General features: G+C 44.9%; 1 protein-coding gene across 4 annotated transcripts in view; it reads right to left on the bottom strand.

Moving 5' to 3' along the window:
• The window catches only part of SGPL1 (sphingosine-1-phosphate lyase 1), a 56608-nt gene extending 41217 nt beyond the window's left edge, over positions 1-15391 (bottom strand). For 2 of the 4 annotated variants that reach the window (XM_021699640.1, XM_021699643.1), the window contains exons 1-2: positions 15268-15391; positions 14548-14609 (exon numbers count right to left, since the gene is read on the bottom strand). In XM_021699640.1, the coding sequence (XP_021555315.1) occupies positions 14548-14574 (27 nt within the window). In that variant the 5' untranslated portion in view covers positions 14575-14609; positions 15268-15391. The remainder of the gene's footprint in view (positions 1-14547; positions 14610-15267) is intronic. The other 2 variants (XM_021699642.1, XM_021699639.1) reach the window with 2 other exon arrangements.
• Positions 15392-21349: the final 5958 nt, after the last annotated feature.

Genomic DNA, 21349 nt, shown 5'->3' with positions numbered 1-21349 from the left:
AGCAGATCTCGGGGCAACGCTGCCCCCGCCACACGCTTGCCTCCTGCTCTTCACGTTTTCTGCCACACGACAATTATTTCCTGAGCACCTACTACACACATGGCGCTATTTTACAGGGATCTGAGATCACCAGTTTGTTTCACTTAAAACTGTCTCTTCCCTTCAAAACTCAAAGATTGGGTGACGCCCTGATCACAGAGAGAATAAAATGAAGAAGGAGAAGGCCAGAGGGGCCGTGATAAACATGCACAAGAAAGGGTGAAGCAACTCAGAATACATGGTGATATTTATATAACTTAAAATTTTAACCGGCTTTCATGTTATTTTATTTATTTATTTTTTTTAAGATTTTATTTATTTATTTGACACAGAGAGAGATAGCTAGAGCAGGAACACAAGCAGGGGGAGTGGGAGAGGGAGAAGCAGGCTTCCTGCCAAGCAGGGAGCCCGATGTGGGACTCGATCCCCGGACACTGGGATCATGACCTGAGCCGAAGGCAGACGCTTAACGACTGAGCCACCCAGGCACCCCTTTCATGTTATTTTATGTGTACTTTACAACCTCATGAGGTTCTCAGGTCAAGAATGAACAGTTTCACGGGGCACCTGGGTGGCTCAGTTGGTTAAGTGTCTGCCTTCGGCACGGGTCATGATCCCGGGGTCCTGGGATCGAGTCCCACGTCAGGCTCCCTGCTCAACTGGAAGTCTGCTTCTCCCTCTCCCTCTGCCCCTCCCCCTGCTTGTGCTCTCTCTCGCACTCTCTCTCTAATAAATAAAAAAGAATAAACAGTTTTTTAAAAAAAAGAACGAACAGTTTCTTCACTTCATAGGTGGTAAAAACTGAAATCAAGAAAGGTTAAGTTTGCTCTACAGCAAAGTAATAAGGAGCAAAGTCAGGACTAAAACACAGGACTTCACACACTCAGAGTTGAATTCCAAGACGTCCTGAACCATCTCTTAGGGCTCCACAACATTAACATATCTAAACATTAACTGGAGGGGTGTGACCTAAAAGAAGAGTACTCAAGAAAACCAAAACGCTGTGAGGCCAAGCAGAGGAACCAACAAGTTATTCCAATGTACGTTCTCCTTCCTGATCCTCCCACATCAAAGAGAATCAGGCTAAAGATCAAAGAAAAACATTCCCACTGTCAGAATGATTGACTCTACCAATAATTTCTGAATAGAGACATGGATTCCTTGCCAAAGAAAACGTAGCAATTTTGCTCAGTTGATCATGACCCAGCACAAAGCCTACTAAGGTTTTCTGGTCAAAACTAAAGTGCCCACGAACTAGTTTCCCTAGTTTTCTTCTTCGCTTGCTCGTCCAAATGAGGACTGCCGGCCACAACACAGACCTGGGTTCAAGTGTAAGTCTGTCACTCACAGAAGGAAAAATTCAGAACAGTGATTCCTAACAATATCACTGTGGAGTCATTGTGAAATTGGGCTTCTGGAAAGCTACCTTTCTACAAAAGGTTCACCTTCCTATCACAGCACAATGACTTCTTTGCATTTCCGGTATGCCTCAATTCAGGTTGTTTCTCAAGAGTCAATCAGGGCCAAAAGGCTTTAACCAATTGCACTGTGAGTTAACTCGTCCCAGAGGCAGAGCGCTCAACCCTGGTGGGGGAGAATAACCAAGTAATTGTCTTCATACTTGACCTCCCTTATGGTACCAAGTGCTGATAAGAATACAAACAACAGGGGCACCTTGGTGGCTCAGTCATTAAGCGTCTGCCTTCGGCTCAGGTCATGGTCCCAGAGTCCTGGGGTGGAGTCCCGCATCGGGCTCCCTGCTCTGCAGAGAGCCTGCTTCTCCCTCTCCCCCTGCTTGTGTTCCCTCTCTCGCTGTGCCTCTCGCTGTCAAATAAATAAATTAAAAAAAAAAGAATACAAACAACAGCGAAGGCATAATTTTTATATCTCCTACAACACCTTCAACACAGCAGGGATGCAACATTTATTTATTCAACTAAAGTGAAATCATTATAATACTGCACACACTTAGGACTGCTCTGTAAGATCCTAGGCAAGATTCTGCCTCGCCTCTCCCACATGTCTCCTGGTGGCAGTGGCTCGAACCCGCAGAGGACAATGGCTGGTATTTGTAACCAGACTGCACACGTCGGCACCGTTCAGATAGAACTCACAAAGAACTCACAAGATACATCATGTCATCGGCCGCCAGAGCCAACAGGGAGGTTAAAGACCAGTACATGACCACTCTCCGTCCCTCACAGAGGAACACAATGAAGCCCGAAGGTCACACAGCTTCCCCATATGTTTCCTTTGTAGAATAATTGACTTAACATATTCCTGAGACTCAATCACCAAACTTAGTGGCTATCCGTCTTTTAGATGAGTGTAAAACATCTCCAAGCATTCCTGGAAGTGTTAGTGAGGGCCCAGCCACGTCAGTCCACAAGACCAACTCATTGCTCTAGGCTGATATTTATTCTTAAGCCAAATACTAATGAAAATCAAAATCTCCCACCCTGCAATGCTGCAGAGAAAAAGCAATTTGTTTTCCTCTTCCTTCCACTTTCTTTACATCTAATACAACTACACACTTCACCACTCAATATTCCCGAAGAGCCAGAAATCCGAGCTTTAAAGCAGGAGTGGGCTGCTGAGGAAAAGAAGACCTGTCTTACCAAGTTCACCCACTGCCTTAATGTCTTAAGATCAGATGGTACTTAAAGCCTGGGACTCAGGTTAACTAAGAGTTAAAATATAGAAGACACCAAAGAGTTAATGTAGTCACTCTTATTCCACTTCTGCCCTAAAAACAGAAAACAAAGCAAATTAAATCTGGTTCTCTTTCATATCACATTCCACAGAACTTCAAAGTGCAAAATAAACAGGTAAGAAAACACTATTGTTTTTAGAACCTTAAAAGGCATGAAAGTTTATCAGCAAAACCAGATCACAAGCCCAAAGGAAAAACTCCCTTGGGTCATTAAAGAAGTAAGAACTGAGCAACAAAACCAGTCATTTGACTGCATTACAGAAATGTTAGAAGAGACTGAATCATCATTTCTTAGGTGGTAAAGACCAAACCATATACTTCCTCCAAAATTCCACTACATGCATTAAGTTCATCTCAACGAGCTTAACGGTCCATGTTTTCCCTTCTAGCCACGCCTCAAGAGTCAAGAGGTATAGCTCAGTACTACTCCACAAACATTTACCAAGTCTAATTGCTCTATGCTTAGCTCCGGAGTATTCAGGCAAAGCACCTGACCATCACTGAGACATAATCTTGGCCTCAGAAAGGGGACAGATGTACAGTGTTAGAAGTGTACCCATGGAAAATCAAAGCTTCTGAGTTCATAAACGCTGGCAGCCCTAAACACTGCCAAACAAGTGCGTAAATTCTGTATTTATTTACTTGTGGGCAGGGCAAGACACCGAGTGAAGACTGATGCGGATTCTGTCACTGAAGACTCGGAGCCCTTCTCTCCTGTGACGCATCAAGAAAGGCACCCTGTGAACTTCAACCAGGAGAGAATGCTGACATGCAGGAAACCAAGTTCAGTAAGCAGAGGAACAGGCTGGTGGGATGCTGAGGTAAGAGCAATTACAGGTTTCTTTGCTAAATACATTCTCACCCAAAGGCAAGGAGGCGGCGTGGGGAAGTTCTACTCAACTTGACGGCTATGAACTCCCAGAGCCTCTTACGGTAAGTAGCTAAATGTGCACATACACAGAAGCTACCTTTCAAAGTACAAAAGGAGTTCACTATCCTCTGGGCAATTAACGGGAACTCCCTAGATTACAAGCAAGGACCAGCAGAAATAATGCCGTATTCTTCACACACAAAGGGGAAGTCTTGACTGCCCTGCGCATACCGCAGCTGGGGAAGAAGTCATATGGGCTTCTCCCTTCCCATCCTTATTTACTAATAGGATTTCTACCTTTGTCACTGAGTTCAAATGCCTACACTTTCCAAATTATATTTATAGAAATCTCCATTTCAATCATCATACTGCTATTAGAGATAAGAAACACTGAATATGTGCCAGGAAGTGTAACCTAAGTTAAGTTGCAAAGGCTACTTCTCTGGAGATTTCTAATATGTAATCTTATTCAAAAGCACAAACCAAAGACCCATCCCTGGGTCTCTGATGGGCCATCAACTGATATAAACACCCTCTGGAAAATCTGCCTTCAAAATCTAGTCACAGAGGAGCTACTTTTCTAAAACTGAAGAAGGGTCTAAATTTAACATTAACACTCAGAAAAGTTTCTGACTTTTTTGATAATCTGTTGAAAGTGCAGAAGAAGATATGTGCTTCCAATGGAAAATTATACATTATCTAAGGCCTCCCTCTTGGTTACCTGATTTTGACTATAAGGAAATGATTGTACAACTCTGTAAGTTGTATATAATTACAGGAATTCAAACTATCCTTCATCTATAAACATGTAAAATCTGCCAGGTCTGGTAATGGTTCAACTGACTTCCCTCTCCACTAGGGAAGAAACCAGTTTGGGTGCTGTTTATGTATTCATTTTAATATTCCTGATCTATAAATGTGTCTGTTCTTTGGACCTTTCCTCTGAACTGGTTATAACATCTGCCTGGTTTCCTCATTATAAGCAAAATAAAAATTTTAATGTGTGTTCATTTTATATTTGTATCAGCATCATGATTTTACCTTTTTTGAAAATTATCTTTTAACAAAGGCTAAAACCTGTAGGTCCCCAAACGCCCCCACCAAAAAATGTCTGTCTGGGAACACGAAACTGCAAATAATTACAAAGGGTTCAGGACATCCTGAAGGCCAGTCATTGACTGGTCCATATTCCCCAGGTTAATAAACCCCTCTTCAAAATGAATCACAGAAGTAGCTTTAATATGACAAAGTATCCTATTATATGTAGAGTAAACCCAAGCCCCCTATGTTGCCTGTAGGTGAGAACTATTATCCATTACTTAAAATCCTCCAGGAAAAGCCTTATGACTATAATAAAAAGGAATGAAATTCTGATCCAAGCTACAATATGCATGAACCTTCAAAACATCATGCTAAGTGAAAAAAGCTAATCACAAAAGACCAGACACTATAGGATTCCATTTATATGAAGTGTTCTGAATAAGGAAATCTACAGACAAAAAGTAGTTTGGGGGTCGCCTACGGCTGGGGGACTGGGAGGACATAAGGAAGTGACTACTGAGACATGGAGTCTCTTCTGAAAATATTCTAAATTGTGGTGATAGTTGCACAACTCTGTGAACATAGTGAAAACCAATGAACTGGATGCTTTAAAAAAAAAAAAGGCATTATGATCCAGCAGTTTCATTTATGTTCACCAAATGTTCTCTCAGCTACGACGAACCACCTAAGATTCACAGGCTTTCTTTAAAAAACGAAACAAAGGGCGCCTGGGTGGCTCAGTTGGTTAATAAGCATCTGCCTTCGGCTTAGGTCATGATCCCGGGGTCCTGGGATCGAGCCCCGCATCGGGCTCCCTGCTCAGCCGGGAGCCTGCTTCTCTCTCTGCTCCTCTCCCCCTCTCATGCTCTCTCTCTCTCTCTCTGTCTGAAATAAATAAAATCTTTACAATAAATAAATAAATAAAAATAAAATAAAAAACGAAACAAAACAAACCCCCAAAACCCAAAGGCCTTTCTGAAAAAAAGTTCCCATACGGGCTATAAACAGCAGAAACCCTGAAGTTCCAGAAAAAGAGAGTAAAGCTTTGGACTCCAAAGGAAAGCAATCCTAACTAGGTATCTAAAAATAACTTAGAAATCTGTAGAGCAATTATGTATAAACTAGACAAAGCAGGTCATTATTGCCTAAAAGTATATATTTTTAAGAGTCTGTAAATAGAATTATTAACTGCTAAAATGATGAATTCTTAAAAAAATACTTTCTCCCTTGGCAGCTCATAAACACGTACTCCAGCCACTACCGAGGGTGTGGGAAAGGGACAGCCAGCTCTGAGCACTGTTCTGAACCGACACTCATCACCACTCCTGGGGACTCACTGAGCGTCAGAGACAGCTGTGGTGCCCTCCAAAGTCTGGATCAGTGATCAGAGGCTTCTACTCTAATTTTAGCTCTGTGTGACCTCTGGCCCATGACCGAGCCTCTATGCAGCTGGATTTTGCTCATCTGCAAAAACAGATGCCATTGTTACAATTCAACAAAAAGTTTCCAAGACAAAAAAGATACACTCATCTCTCTACTCACAGGTTGTTGTGAATATTCAATGCAGTCAGGTAGTAAGAGGTTGACTGCAGATAATAAATGCTTACTAAATATTTGATAGACCTGAATGAGTCTCTGATGATAAACGTTCTCCTTTCCTTTTCAGTAAGCAGCAAGGAAAAGTAAGCTTTGCGATGTCCCAAGCGAAGTCCCACAGGCAGAGCTGGGAGAGGCTTTAAGTGGTTTGCTTCCCATGCCTCCGTTGTATTTTCTTACAGACACCAATAATGAAATACATGCTAATAGTGAGCTGCACCTCCATTTAATAAGACAGATATTAAGTCAACTCTCAGCCTTCAACTATCTAATTCAATCAGAAGGTTGCAAGCGCCCTCTTATCTACAAAACAGGATTATATCGGTTACCTACTCATGTTTACAGATCATAAGCCTGATTTCAGGCATCTGGACAGATTGCTGTTGACTGCTATTGTTATGACTCTTGGGAAAGCGTTTGAAATCACAAGTTTATCAAAAAGGGCTGCGGAGCATACTCTTAGGCCTTTGTCCGCCCTGGCTGCAGTGCATCTAGACAAGGAGCAGGTCCCCCATGGCATTCTTGTATTTGGCCTCAAGTCTTTCCTACTAGAGTATGAAAACAGAATTTTCTATTTGCCTCAATTGTCTCAGCACCAGTAAGACTGGAACTCAAGATGGTTTTAAAAGGGAATACATCAGTCCTATCTGCCAAAATGCATTTCAAAGGAATACATTTAAATGCTTTCAGAAAAGCCTCCAGAAAAAAAGGTCTCCCCAGTAAATATACCACAACAGCTGTTTGGATTCCAAAGAGTTCCAGAGGACTATGATTTTACCTTGGAATTCACTGTTACAAATGGTGTTTTACAAATCTAAACTCTGCCCTTAACAGAGAACAAAGGCTGCTCTTTTCCATCAAATGTTTACTAAAAGTTAAGAGACGAGATAAATAAGAACACAGTAGGCTTTTACTCTCCGGGGAAATCAGAGAAAAGGAAGGACATTTCACACTTTAAAAGTGCCTACCCTACTTCAGGACAGAGTTCTCAATGCTATCTCCCACGTCTAGTGTGCAGGTAACAGAAATTTAGGATTTGCTGCCTAAAAGCTAAAAGCACAAGTTACACATTAAGAAAACCCTGTGGGAGTATAAATCAGTACAACCACTTGGGAAACTTGTCTGGCAGTGGGCCTCAGACCTGGCAATGCTAGGTTTACCCAAAGACATGTTCATTCAAAACAGCCAACAACTAGAAATGCAAATGTTCATCAACTATAGAAGGAATAAACTGCCCTGTTTTATACATGTAAAACCGCACAGCTATGGTTTTTAAAACTACTGCTACATAAGAGCATGGCTGAATCTCACAGATTCAGCAAAAAGGACACTCGAAATAAAACATACTGTATGTTCCCATTTATATGAGGTTCAAAAATCAGCAAAACGAATCTATAGTGAGAAGGATAACCTCTGGGGGTCCAAATGGGAGGGAAGGAAGAACTTGCTGGAAGGCTGGACATTCTTAGTATCTGGGCGGCGAGTACAGTGTATCCCACATGCAAATATTACTGACCTGTATAATTAAGATTCGTGCCCTTTACTGTATGCAAGTTCTATCTCAAAAAAGAAAACTACCTTTTTTCTTTTTTAATTCAAAAGTGATTTTATCCACTGCCTGGGATAATAGGCCACATAAGCAACAGTATGCCAGAAAAACGAACCAGGAGGAAGACTGTTCTGCAGTTTCTGCCTATACAATAGGCATGTCACTCATTCATTCATCAAACCTTTACAGTTTGCCCATTTCATGACAAGGAGCTCAATTAGCTATATTATATTAAATCAAAATGCACTATTAGGCTGAAAGTGCAACTTACTAGGTAAGATGTAACAATTTTAAATCTGTATGCACCTAGTAACAAAATCTCAAAATACGTACAACAAAATCTAATAGAACCACAAGGAGAAATAAATAACTGAAAAAGCATAAGACTGGAAGAGGCACCTACAAAACATGAAATCCAAATAGTTAATATTCAGTGAAAAGGACACTTAACCTCAGGAGTAATCTGGGAATTGCATATGGGAATCAATTAGATTTTACCCTCCTGGAATGGCAAAAAATATAAAAACCCTTGTAAGTACCAAGTTTGTCAAATTGTGTAGGAACAAGAACTATTGCTAGGAGTATAAACTGTATCGACTTCTTCCGCAAAGTTTGTCATCTAGCGAAGTTACAATGCAGCGATTCTACTCCCAGGAATAAATCCCAGAAAAACTTACACTTTTGATTACTTCTCATATACAAGAAAGTTCACTACAGTAATGCTCAAAAAAGCCTCAAACTGGAAGCCACCCAAGTGTCCATCATCATGGATTGGATAAACTGTGGTAGTCATACAGTGAAGTACTGGGCAACAATGAAAATGAATGAACTAAAACTCATAAACTACAGGTAATAACATGGATGAATCTCACAAATACGGAGCAACACAGGGAAATCACAAAAAAATACATACAAATCGATTTACAGCAAGTTAAAAAATGAACAAAACTAGGGATGCCTGGGTGGCTCAGTCGGTAATCGTCTGCCTTCAGCTCAGGTCATGATTCCAGGGTCCTAGGATGGAATCCCCACATCAGGCTCTTTGCTCAGCAGGAAGCCTGCTTCTCCTTCTCCCTCTGCCTCTGCAGCTCCCCCTGCTTGTGCTCTCGCTCTCTCGCTCTCTGACAAATAAAATCTTAAAAAAAAAAAAAATGAACAAAACTAAAGAGACATATACATAGGTGGTAACACTTTTTTTTTTTTTTTAAACACAGCAAGAGAATAATTATTCCAAAAATCAGGATAGTCATCCCTAGAGGGGAGGAAAGGAGATATAATCAGGGTGAGGCACATGGGATTGGGGGTAAATAGTCTATTTCTTAACCTGGGGATAGATGTATGACTGTTTTATTGTTATTCTTTAAAATGTAGGTATGTGCTTTATATAACTCTCTACATGTAATAAATTTCACATGATAACATTTTTGATTAAAAAGGAGAGCAAGCCCTTCTCCTTGCCTTTGCTCTTCCGACCAAATAAAACATGAACATAACAGCTCAAGCTCAGGGCAGCTATCCTGGACCAGGAGGGGATGCACCGTGTATGGTGGAACCTCCTCAAAGGCCTAGGAATGACCATATCAGCCAAGAAGGGTCTACTCTGGCCTTCTCTTACTTTAGAGAAATTCATTTCTACCTTTTGAAAATCTCTGTTACCCTAGTTTTTCTTTTATACACAGCCAAACCTAACCCTACCAGATATATCAGTGATCTGGACAAATGGAACACTTTCTACATTTAAAGCTGTCCAACAATGGAAAGAACTCCCTGAGAAAGCACTCTGCACCCACCCCTGGCAGGGCACCGTGGAAAGGATTTCCACACAGCAAGGGAAGTTGGACTGCAGGATTTCTCAATGCCCTTCAGGCAATTAAGATTCTAAGGCTACTCCTGGAAAAAAGCAGCTCGGGCCTTGCCAAAGCTGTGGCAACATTTTGCGCTGAATCTATCCTTCTGTTATCAGTGAGAACATTCCTTTTCTATAACATTCCATGTTCTATCGTTCTTCAAGACTCTGCTAACAAGCTATCTTCTCGCCTGTGCCTCTCGGAACTAACTTGACCTCAACTTTAGCACGCTGGCTATCTTCCCTTGGCTCCTCCAGATCCCCTACCCAATCTTCTCCACCTCTCTGTGCCTCACAGGGCTGCCCTCTATGAATTAAATCTCCCAGGCTCCTTATCCTCTGGTTTCCAGCTGGGTTTGGCCAATGAAAGGCTCCAGCCTGAGATCAGAGGGTGGGAAAAGAAAGGGTCTGAGGTATTTATTCCCCTGGATTCCCTCCCTGCTAGGGTACCGATTGGCAGCGGCAGCATTCCTACAGGTTACCCTCTCCTCCAGCTCAACTTTCTAGGTTCCAGAAGCTACTCTCTCTTTGCCCATTCAGGCCTAAGAATGATGATGGCTCTTAGCCCTGAGGTGTTTCACCAACTCCTACGGGTCTTCTTAACTCTGCCCAGCTTTGTAAATAGTCCTTTTTTCTCCTCAATCACACTATTGGAGGGTGCCAAGAGATAACTGATATATCCAACCTACTCTTCAGCCTGCACCATTCCACCTTCCCGGATGCTGATTTCCCCTTACCCCCCAGCATGGTTTTTCTCTCAGTAATTGTGTTCTATATGTTTCCACATACGGACTGATTCACTCTGAATCATTTCCCTATGGAAAATTCTTAATCCCAAAATGATTCCCAGTTCTGTCACCAATGTGTACAAACTGTATGTTTGGGCAAAGCTTAGAAAGCAAATGTTACTAAAAATTCCTGACACACAGACTGCAAAGCCAAGCCAAATACTGGGATTTGAGGTTTATCTATTTATAATCCCTCCTTCCTTTAGACCAATGGCTGGAGAAATTATCAGACTTGTTATTATAGTTTTGCTTTACCAGTAAGACTAGAACAATGCCAAATACAGTGCTCATCTTACAAGGGCCATTCAAATGGTCAACAAAATTTTAAAGGTCCTACCAGTCCCAATAAATTTTCCCTTCCTTCTAGACAATCCTACAAATAAAACACCAGATTCAAATACTAGAAATGAGCTTTTAGTGCCCATCTTTTGGCTTATTGCTCAAATCCTACCTGACATTCAGAAAGAAAGCATGCCTGAGAAAGAGTCAAGCCTCTAAGAGAAAGCTCTAAGATCTGGAAAGATTCCATTTTGAACTCCCCCCAAAAAACTGAGACAGGCTTATTGTTTCCACATCAAGAGTGCTTCAGAAATGTTGCGAAGAAAAGCATTTCTTAAGATTTTACTGTATCACAGAAGATTGTGCTGTATACTGTCCAATATATATATTCCAAAGCAGCAGGACTTGGTCCATGGACAAAATAACCCCAAGTAGCACTGTAACAGACCCACTAGACTCTAAGAAAAGACTCATTCTCGTGCGAGAATATGAATGCAAGGGCTACACAGATGCTATTCCCTATGTTCAGGAACCCTACACCAGGGTTTCTCAACCCAAGCACTACTGACATTTTAGGCCACATCATTCTTGGTGGTGGAGTGCTGTGTGCATAGTAGGGCCTGTATTTGCATTCCTGACCTCTAGCACTTAGTATGGCAACCAAAAAAGTCTCCAGACATTGCCAAATGTTCCCGGGAAGCAAAATCACAGCTGTGAACCTTGGCCCTAGATAAACTCTCTCTCAAACTCCGCCCAGCACTATCAGAGCGCATATGATTCACTGGATGAGAAAAGAGAAAAGCCACCCAAAGGAGCAGACTTAGCTTTATAAAGTACTCTTTTCTTAAAAGCTCTAAGTATTTGACAACTTGAAAAGTGACACCATTCCCCAGCACTAGGAAGGAGGAGAACACAGGTGAAAAGAATGGTTGCCAAAGTGGAGAGAAACTGCTAAAAAAAATTTCCGGACTTGAAATCCTCCTGAAAGCACCGCAGGTCTCAGATGAATACTCTCACCCCTTTTATTATCTCTTAGACACAGGTGGTAAGTATTACAGTTCATGACATAAGTGCGCAAACGGAAAAAGGCAAACCACCCTTATCAAACGAGGGCAAAGCGAAGGGCAGGAAGGCACTGAACACTGACAGCCCCAGCTCCGTGGAGTGGGGTACAAGGCTTATCATGGACGGACCCCGGTTCATCTTCATGCTTTAGTGCCACATGATACTGTCCATACAAGTAGTTTCCAACCCTATCAAACACAATGCCCTCTTTTTCGAACAAATATTTTATATGCCCTTTTATTGTTCTGAAACAGAATTCAAAGACCTCTACGAACATAACTTTTAAAAATTTCAATATAATGCCCTAACTGCAAGGTACGAGAAAATAAATCAGAAGATCTGTATATAATAAAATATATGTTTTCAGACAAGACCATACTAGAAAACAAAAGCACCCCCCCCACACACTTCCAAAGTGCCCCCTCAGAGGGCAGAGCTCTCCCGCCCTACACAAACCATGTCCCATCAGTCACAAAGCTCAGCAACCTCTGTCCCTTATGAGCAATGTGGCCCAGAGGCAGCATCACAAAGCAGAACAGGAGGGATCTGAAGTCAGACTAACTGTAGTTAAAACGGGGCTCCACCACCTCATCGCTGTAGTACCCTCCCTAAGCCTGGTTTTTCACCTACAAAAGGAGGATGCCAGCGTATTTTTCAAAGGGTTTTTGCGAAAATTAAATGAATATGTAGAGTATCTATTTCTGCACCTAACATGTAATACCTGCTCAATAAATGTTAGCTACCAGATTTATGTTATTATTCCTGGATCCACCTTGGATTGTGTCCAACTTACGCCCATCTTATTCCCCCAGCAGAAAGGATGGATGATGGGATATCCATTCATCAGAGATGCTCTAAAAAGGATTCACATACAATATAAGTAAGAAGTTGCATCACACGGCCTCCAAGATTGCTTCTACTTCTGGGGCGCTACAATACACTGCCTTGTATGGAGGTTATTTTTTATTAACTGGGGTCCTTTCTTGCCAGTTAGAGGGCCCAGAACATGTCTTCTGCTTCATACAAAGTAGCTAAAGAAGGCAGATAACGACCATTTACTACCCCCGTTGAGAACCCGGCCCTGGCCACTGGTTCTTTACCATCTGGCCTCAAAGAGCACAACACACACAAAGAAGGAATGACAACTCTTCCAGAGAAAGCACCTCAAGGAACACACACAGAATCCTCAGAGAGTGAAGATTCTCAAGAGCCAGTCATTATCCGTGTGAGTTAATTCCTTACACCAACAAGCAAATCAACACCCTCAATACTCTAGATTATCAAATGAGGAAATGAAAACTAATGTGGTGGCCAGAGAAATACTTCAAAACAAAACGATGCCCAAGTTAACATCCTGAATAAAAAAGCAGTGACTGATCACACTGTTCAAGAGAGCCCACGGGCCCAAGAAGTCACAAGCTCATCTCTGGGCATGAAGGTGTAGCCTACTTACACCAGAAATCTTAATTTATATAAACATACTGATCTGTAAGAGGAAAAACAAATTGCCAATCGTTACAAATCATTCTGCATTAACCCTCTAAGGTGCTTATTTCTGAGTAATATAATTATTGGTTATTGCTTCCTTTTGCTTATGTATAGCTCCCAATTTTTCTAATATGTGGCTCCTGCGATAAGAATTTAAAATCACATAATAAATAAGGCTATTTATTATCTACTGACAATCATGAAATTTGAGGCAAGAAGCTACTTTAGGTGAACTCGTTATCAGGATCTGTGAATAAGCCAACTATTTACCCACGTCTCTAAAACCATCCTTGCTCTCTGCCTCAAACTGGAACTAATCACCACTTAATTTCCTTCTTTATCCGTCCCACAGATCTTACAGGTTTTGCCACTTCAGAAAGTCAGGACTGGGTATAAAAAAAAAAAAAACCTTCACTGCTAGGTTTTTTTTTGCCAGTTTCCCAGTGACAGCTACCAGCTCTCTGAGATAGTGAGATAAAGAGAGGGAAATGAATTGTTCTGAAATCTGTGTTTTCCCACAAAGAGCCATCAGACTCAGAGAAGTAGCTTATTAAAAACAAAATGCTCTTTTTCGAGAGAGCTATTGGAAAGCCATGGGCTCCCCACAATACTCACAATAAAGAGCCTCTATGGAATCATAAATGTCCCAAGAATAAAACCTCATTTCGGTAAACACTCATTTGGCAATGCTGTTCTCCCTGCTCGGCAAAAAAAAAAAAAAAAAAAAGGCAGGGAAAGATCTCGAGAGGAAAAAACAGACTCTACCAAAGCAGGCATATTCCTCAGCCCAACAAAAGAACTTAAATTCAAATTAGTTTAACTCAACAAGCATTTGTTAAGCACTTACTATACACAGAGCACCATGACAGTTGTTTATTCATCTCTAAACAAGTAAGACATGATTATCTGTCTTGAGGAATCATAACTCTAGTCTGGGAGACAAACACTTATAAACGAATACATGGCAGACACGGACAAAATTTAATAGAGATTTTAAAACTGTTCTGGTAGTATGGGAAGGGAGAGATTAAAATCAATTGCAAGAATTCTGTAAAAGAGTCTTCATATTCATTAAATACAAATATATTCGTATATTTAATCCAGTCATTTATCCATCCCAACCAGTAAACCCAAAATAAAAGGTGGCAGAAATGCTCAGCTACCAAAAGCAAGCATCAGAAGTGAGACCCACACACTTAGATCCTTTAGACTAAAAATAAAACTTAAGGGACAAGTGCCTTCTAACAAGGAGGATGTTTGGGAAAGACTCACCAACATCAGAAGGTCCGTACTCGGCATCTTCCTTCCCCAGCCGTCCTCTCGGGGCCTCCCCTCTGCAAGAGGGAACCAGGTCTGTTTACTTCTAAAGCTTTAAATTGTCGCCTCGGCCCGCCTAGAGTCGCTAGAGCAGTCAAGAAATGGTTCTCTCGCTCCTTTGAGAGCTCCGATTTCACTCACAGATATGACACTCCACCCCCAGCACCCAAGCCAGCGAATCAGAATCCTGCTGGCACTGTGCTTCCCTCCCATAGCTGACCAAACGAATCCGGACCCAGCCTCCCACCAAGCAAGCCCCCCAGGTATACACCCGCGGAAACGCCCAGCCCGCCGCCGACCCGGCCCGGAGCCCCGGAGCCTAGCCCGCCAACGCAGCAGGGCGGAAGATCGGACGCCACGGGCAGCCCAGCCCAGCGTCCAGCCTCCAGAGCCCTCCTGGCCTCGCTCCCGACTCCATCGCTTCCACCCCGGAGCCCTTCCTCTCTTCGGAAGGATCAGCAGATCCTTGCCGCCCCACTCCGCTCCCACCTCCGAGGGAGTGGGGTCTCAGAGCCCGCTCCCTCTCGGGTACCCCCCCCCGCTCCCTCTAACCTCGGGGCTCTGCGCGCCCACACTCATCCCGCGCCCCTCGGTCCGCCGGGCCCTCCTTCCTCCCCTCCACTCCACTCCCCTGCCCTGCCCACCCTGGAGCCCTCCGCCCCAGCCCGACCCTCCCTTTTCCGGAGCCTCAGCGGCCCTCCTGCACTCCCCTGCCCCGAGTCCGCTTCCCCGCTCCTTCCCTGGGCCTCTCCCTTTCGCCGGCCAGGCTCCTCCTCACCACGCGACCGACTCGCGGGCGGCGGAGCACGGGCTCCCCCTGCAGCCGCCGCCACCGAGATTGGAGGTCCGACCGCCGGCGGACCCGCCCCTCCCCGCCCGGAAATGGCTCCCCAGCCCCGGCGTGCGCGGCCCCGGCATCGGGCGCGCGCACGCTCCGGGGCGGGGGGCGAGACCCACCTTCCCTCCGGGCCCCACGGCGCGTGCGCGCCGCCTGCTGGCCAGGCAGGGACCGGCACCCCGGCGGGCCCTCGAGGGAAGGTGGAACCAACCTGCGCCCAACCATCACCAGCTTCTCCTTCAGGCTGCCTTTTACAAAAACCAACTTACTGGTCACATTTGGTCACTTGGAGCCCTTGAGAGAGTCAGCCTGTCGAGCACTGCACAAACTGATCCAAAGCAACCACTCAAGATGGGTCTCCAAAGAGACCTTTGGGATTTTAATGGGTGACTCAGAGATTTGCCCCCTTCTCTTTCCGGGAGATTTCCTCGAGGTCAATAATGTCTGAAGAAAAGCTACATGAAAACCCCCTAAATGGAATTGCCCTCCCCATAGTTCCCTCCCCCCACAAATATGGAGAACAGAGACCAGGTATTGGGCAAAAAATGTTACCAATATTACTTTATTTTCATGAGCAATGTTGGGAGGCATCTAATACTCAAGTGAAAGTGCCCACCGGGACCACAAATGTCACCCTTCATTTCCAGATGAAACAGCTAAATCTCAAATATGTTTGTCATGTTTTGCCCAGGACACTATTAATTCAGCAGGGGCGAAGGTAGCATGGTTACACTTAACTGACCAGTGATCAGCATGGGGTATATTTTTCAACATATTTAAAAATGACACCTAGATGGAATCTTGGAATCTTAACAAAAATGACACTAATGAGGGTAGCCAATTCCATCCCCTTGCAAATGTGAGGACACTAACTTACAGTGTCATCACCACCATCAGTACCCTCAAGCAGTGCTCTCGGGACCGAATCCCGTTAGCACGGCTGCCCTCCTCTGCACACCCGCTCAGCACTTCCGGGCCTCCCAGCCAGAGTGGTGAAGACCCTGAAAGGGTCAAGCAGGTTACCTCTGGGCTTCTCAGCCCTCAGCCCCAGCCCATTGGAAGTCCCAGACATCTCTGCCGTTCAGAGCTCCTGAATCAGTCACTGGCACCCCCGGACCCTTACCCCTCTTGCTGCTGTCCCCCAGCAGACATCCATTCTCAGTGTTGAAGGGCCAGAAAATGTTCTGGGGCCTCCAGCCGATGTCTACTCATCAAGAGTCACTTTGGGATTCCAGGCACGATCTCCCCACTCCCCACTTCCCACTTCCACCACTCTGCTTTATTTCTTCTTCAGATCCTAGGATCTGCTCTCCCTCATCTCCTTCTTAGCTACTACCTCCCAACCTTTCATCTAAAATCTCTGTGCCGGCTGACTGGAGGACAGGGTGCATCTCTGACCCTCCCTTTACTCCTGCAGTACAATTTCGCTGCTCCTTACATGCAGCAGGCAGTCCGTTCATTCTTCCCAGATGAACCAACCAATTCAACCATATTGACTAGTCCTTATTGTTGTGGACTAAATGTTTGTCTCCCTCCCCCAAAATTCATTATGTTGAAGCCCTACCCCCCAATGTGATGGCCTCTGGAAAGTCATTAGGTTTTGATGAGATCATGAGCGCAGAGCTCCCATAATAGGATTAGTGTCCTTACAAGAAAAGGAAGAGACCAGAGCCCTCTCTTGCTCTCTCTCTCCACTCACACACTAAGAGGAAGTCATGTGAGCACACAATGAAGCGGCGGCAGTTTGCAGGCCAGAAAGAGGATCCTCACCAAGACCCAAACCTGCCAGCACATTTACCTTGTATTTTGTTATGACAGCCCGAGCTGACTAAGAAACTTATTTTGCCAAGAACTACACTAGGTACCTTTACATCCAAGGCTCTCTTTAGGTCCTAACTTGCCCAGATCAGCTGACTCTCATCACCTCCCAACTTGTAAATCAGGGCACCAAGGCCCAGAGAAGGTGAATGATCACTCCAAAGACACACAGAAGAATGGGGTAGAGTTTGGATAGAGAGTTAAGGCTTCAGATTTTGTAGGGAGAACCTAAAATACGCTGGTTGATTTATTAAGCTCAAAGAATGTTAGAGGTGGAGGAGTCTTCCACTATTTGCCAGCTCAATCCCATAGTATATGCATGAAGAAACCAAGGCCCAGAAAGGAACATGACTCTTGTCTGCAGTTCCTGGCAGAGCCCAGAGGCTGGGGGCGGGGGGGGGGGGGGGAGAGACAGAGAGACACTTCAGGCCCCCTAGAAGCTCCTCTGCCCCACACTCCCTCTCCCCCTAACCGCAGAATAACATCAGGGATTACACGAGAAGCATCAAGTAGAAAGTGGCCAGAGATAAAGGATGCATGGGGATTAAGGGAGATAATTTCAGCCTTCCCAGGGGAATCACATTATACCAAAATGGAACAAAATCCCCACAGCCTCTTGGTCTTACGTGTCCTAGCTATACTGGTGGGCCCTTGGGAGAAAGCTAGAGAGAGGAGAACAAAGGAGATAGAGATAAAAGAGAGCATTATACTGCAGAGGGAAGAGGAATATGAAAAAGCAAAAAGCATTGGCTAAGGAGGGGACACAGCAAATCTCCTTCCCCTATCCCCCCATCAAACACTCCCACGATAGGGGCTTCAGAAGGAGGGCCTGAGCTGGCTGAGGGGAGGCAGAGGTGGGGTTGCCTGGGGCTTCCATACCCAGAGTGTGGTTTCCCCAGGAGCACCACTGGCATCACCTGGACGCTTGCTAGAAATGCAGGTTCTTGGAGCCCCACTCCAGGTGATGACTCTGAATCTACATTTCAACAAGATCCCCGGGTGATATTCATGCACCATAAAGTTTGAGAGGCACTTCCCTGGGCACCCTGCTTGCAGAGAGAGCACAGTGTTTGTTTAGGATGGTTTAGGGAGATTGATGATTATTTGGGGGGTGAGGAGATCTAATGCTCCCCAAGTTGGCCTTCAGTGTCATCATGGTGCCTTCCAGGATAACAAAAAAACTGGGAGGGATTGGAAATACCTACGGGGAACCAGTGAGGGGCTGAAATTTGTGCTGATGACAGAGGGCTTGGGGTGGCAAGGGGCACAATGAGAAGGAATATAGGCTGGGATTTTTTTTTTTCCCTACATGGCTTCTTTTAAAACAATTCATGCCAGGGCGCCTGGGTGGCTCAGTCGTTAAGCGTCTGCCTTCGGCTCAGGTCGTGATCCCAGGGTCCTGGGATCGAGCCCCACATCAGGCTCCCTGCTCGGCAGGAAGCCTGCTTCTCGCTCTCCCACTCCCCCTGCTTGTGTTCCTGCTCTCGCTATCTCTCTGTCAAATAAATAAATAAAATCTTTAAAAAATAAAAAATAAAACAATTCATGCCAGCAAATGTGGTTCTGCTTAAAATGGCAGCCATCCATGGCCACATTATTGACACCCCTCCCCCCATCCAGGAGCACACACGCCCCACTCTAAAAAGCAGGAACATACTGCCCACACCTCCATTCCTGTCCCTGACACCTCCCCACCCAACTGGGGACCTTCTGTGGAAGCTCACCTCAAGACAGGGCTGTGGGCAGATGTTCTTGCAGCTTTTGAACCCCTCCTGGAAAGGAATGGCCCACAAGAAAGCCCCCTGCAGGACCTCTGTTCATGGAGCCTAAAATGCCCTCCCTGCGGAGAGGCGGGAAACCAACCACCAGCAGCAGGTTGGGATGACACAACGGGACTGGCCTTGAGAAGGTGAGCTAAGGCCCAGCCAGACATGGTGGCACCTGACGTGGGGAGCAGGTGCCCGGAGATTGCCACCCTGGGATAGACAACAAGGTGCACCTGGTCACCGGGGTACATGTCCCAGGTGCCAATTCAGCCAAAAGTCAGAGTGCCCAAAACCCCGAGAAACAAGTCCGTTCCCAAGGAAGTCCGCTTTTCCGGAGGAAGCCATCCATTGCTGTCCGGGCTGCAGGATCACTTCTCGCAAAGCCTCAAAACCAGAGTGACTGCTTATCAGAAGCCAAGTAAATACACCCTTCCTTGGGCAGAAGGCAACCAGCTGGGGCCTGTGGTGACAGAACAGCTTTGAAGGCGGGCACACCGGCCTCTCCTCAGAGATCACTGCATGGCCTCGGACAAGTCAGTCTCACGGTGTGAGCCTGGGCTTCCTTGGTTGTAAAACAAGGGTTAATAGGGGCGCCTGGGTGGCTCAGTCGTTAAGTGTCTGCCTTCGGCTCAGGTCATGATCCCGGGGTCCTGGGATCGAGCCCCGCATCAGGCTCCCTGCTCCGCGGGAAGCCTGTTTCTCCCTCTCCCTCTACCCCTGCTTGTGATCCTGCTCTCACTGTGTCTCTCTCTGTCAAATAAATAAATAAAATCTTTAAAAAAAAAAAACAAAAAACAAAACAAAAAAAAACAAGGGTTAATAGCCTCTACCCGAGGGCAGTGGTGGTACCTCAGGAGACGGACACGTGTACCCAGCATGGGGCCAGGCCCACGGGAACACTCCAGAGCATTAGTTGAATCCGCTCCACGCGTGTCTAGGAGGAGTTCAGGTAGGATTCCAGTCTGTGCTCTGTGACCAACTAAACCAAGCCCGCCCCCTGACCTTGTTGCTCTTGGTCTGGCTTCATTCCCCATCAGGACCTGATCCTGACAGTTGGTCGGTCTTTCTAACATGACCCTTGCCCCAGAGGGAACCCAAGGCCTTTCCAAGGCTTGTCCAAGAGCCTCAGATCTATGGTCCTCCTACAGGTTTTGTTGTTTATAGATTAGTACGTTTCAGACCAGCCAGACCCAACCAACACTGCCGGTTTATGCGAGTTACAAAATCTATTTGTTATAAACAGGGGGTGTACCTACCTATACATGTAATTCTCTTACAAAGCGGCACAGTGTCCCAACTTTAAAAGTGAAAGCCAGGGTAATAAAATCATACATGAAGTTGGCAAATGCATGAATTTACAATGGGTGGACTACGTTTTTAAGAGAAAACAATAATTATTTGAGTACGGTTGTCACTTTTTCCTTTATAATTGACATTTGAAAAAAGGCTAAATTTGGATCTTGATGTAATTAAGTACAATTGTTATGAATTAGGAAGTTACAGCTGCAGACCAGTATGGATGTGTGGTCTTGGTGACTCAGTTACTACGTAAGCAGCAGCGTCTTGGGTGATGTGATTTTTCCAGAATGGTGGATTAAGAGTTGTAAAGTTTCAAACAAGGTAAGGTAACTTACATGCAACTTTCCACATGGTAGTTGCGCTCCAGGAAGCGTATGTAATAAAACAATGTTTTTAAAGAAATGCACTTCTTGTATGAAAGTCAAATTGGGGGGCGCCTGGGTGGCACAATGGGTTAAACATCCGACTCTTGGTTTCGGTTCAGGTCATGACCAGGGTCGTGATCTTAGTGTCATGAGATCGAACCCCAAGTAGTGGGCTCCACGCTCAGTGTGGAGTCTGCTTTAGACTTTCTCTCCCTTTCCCTCTCCCTTGGCCCCACCCCTCTCCTTTCTCTCTCTTGCTCTCTCTGCCCCACCTCTCCCCCCTCTAAAATAATCTTTTTTTTTTTTTTTTAAGAAAGTCAAATTTTTGGCTCATGTGACTGTGATCTGGTTTTTTACCTACATGAATGTTCCGGCAAGATGTTATTAAAAAGCTGTGCAGAACTTGGGCAATTCTTCACTGTGAGGGGCTACCCTTGCAATGTCTGCAGGGCAAGATCACCAAATGCCAGGGAACTAACCGCATCATGTGACAACCAAAACTTTTTAAATTTTCAGGATGCCCCTCGGGCACCAAGCCCTCCCACTGAGACCTGCTACTGTAGATTGATAACAGGAATGCACTTGAGCCTGAGCCTCATTTTAGATCTACAGCTGAGTATCTGTCAGGCTGGAAGGGACTTGAGCACCAAACAGGCCCAGGCTTCCCAGGT

This window comes from Neomonachus schauinslandi, chromosome 6 (assembly GCF_002201575.2).
Source record: "Neomonachus schauinslandi chromosome 6, ASM220157v2, whole genome shotgun sequence".
In the NCBI taxonomy this organism is placed as follows: Eukaryota; Metazoa; Chordata; class Mammalia; order Carnivora; family Phocidae; genus Neomonachus; species Neomonachus schauinslandi.
The sequence above is the reverse complement of the archived record's forward strand: the minus strand, read 5'-3'. Positions and strand labels throughout refer to the sequence as shown.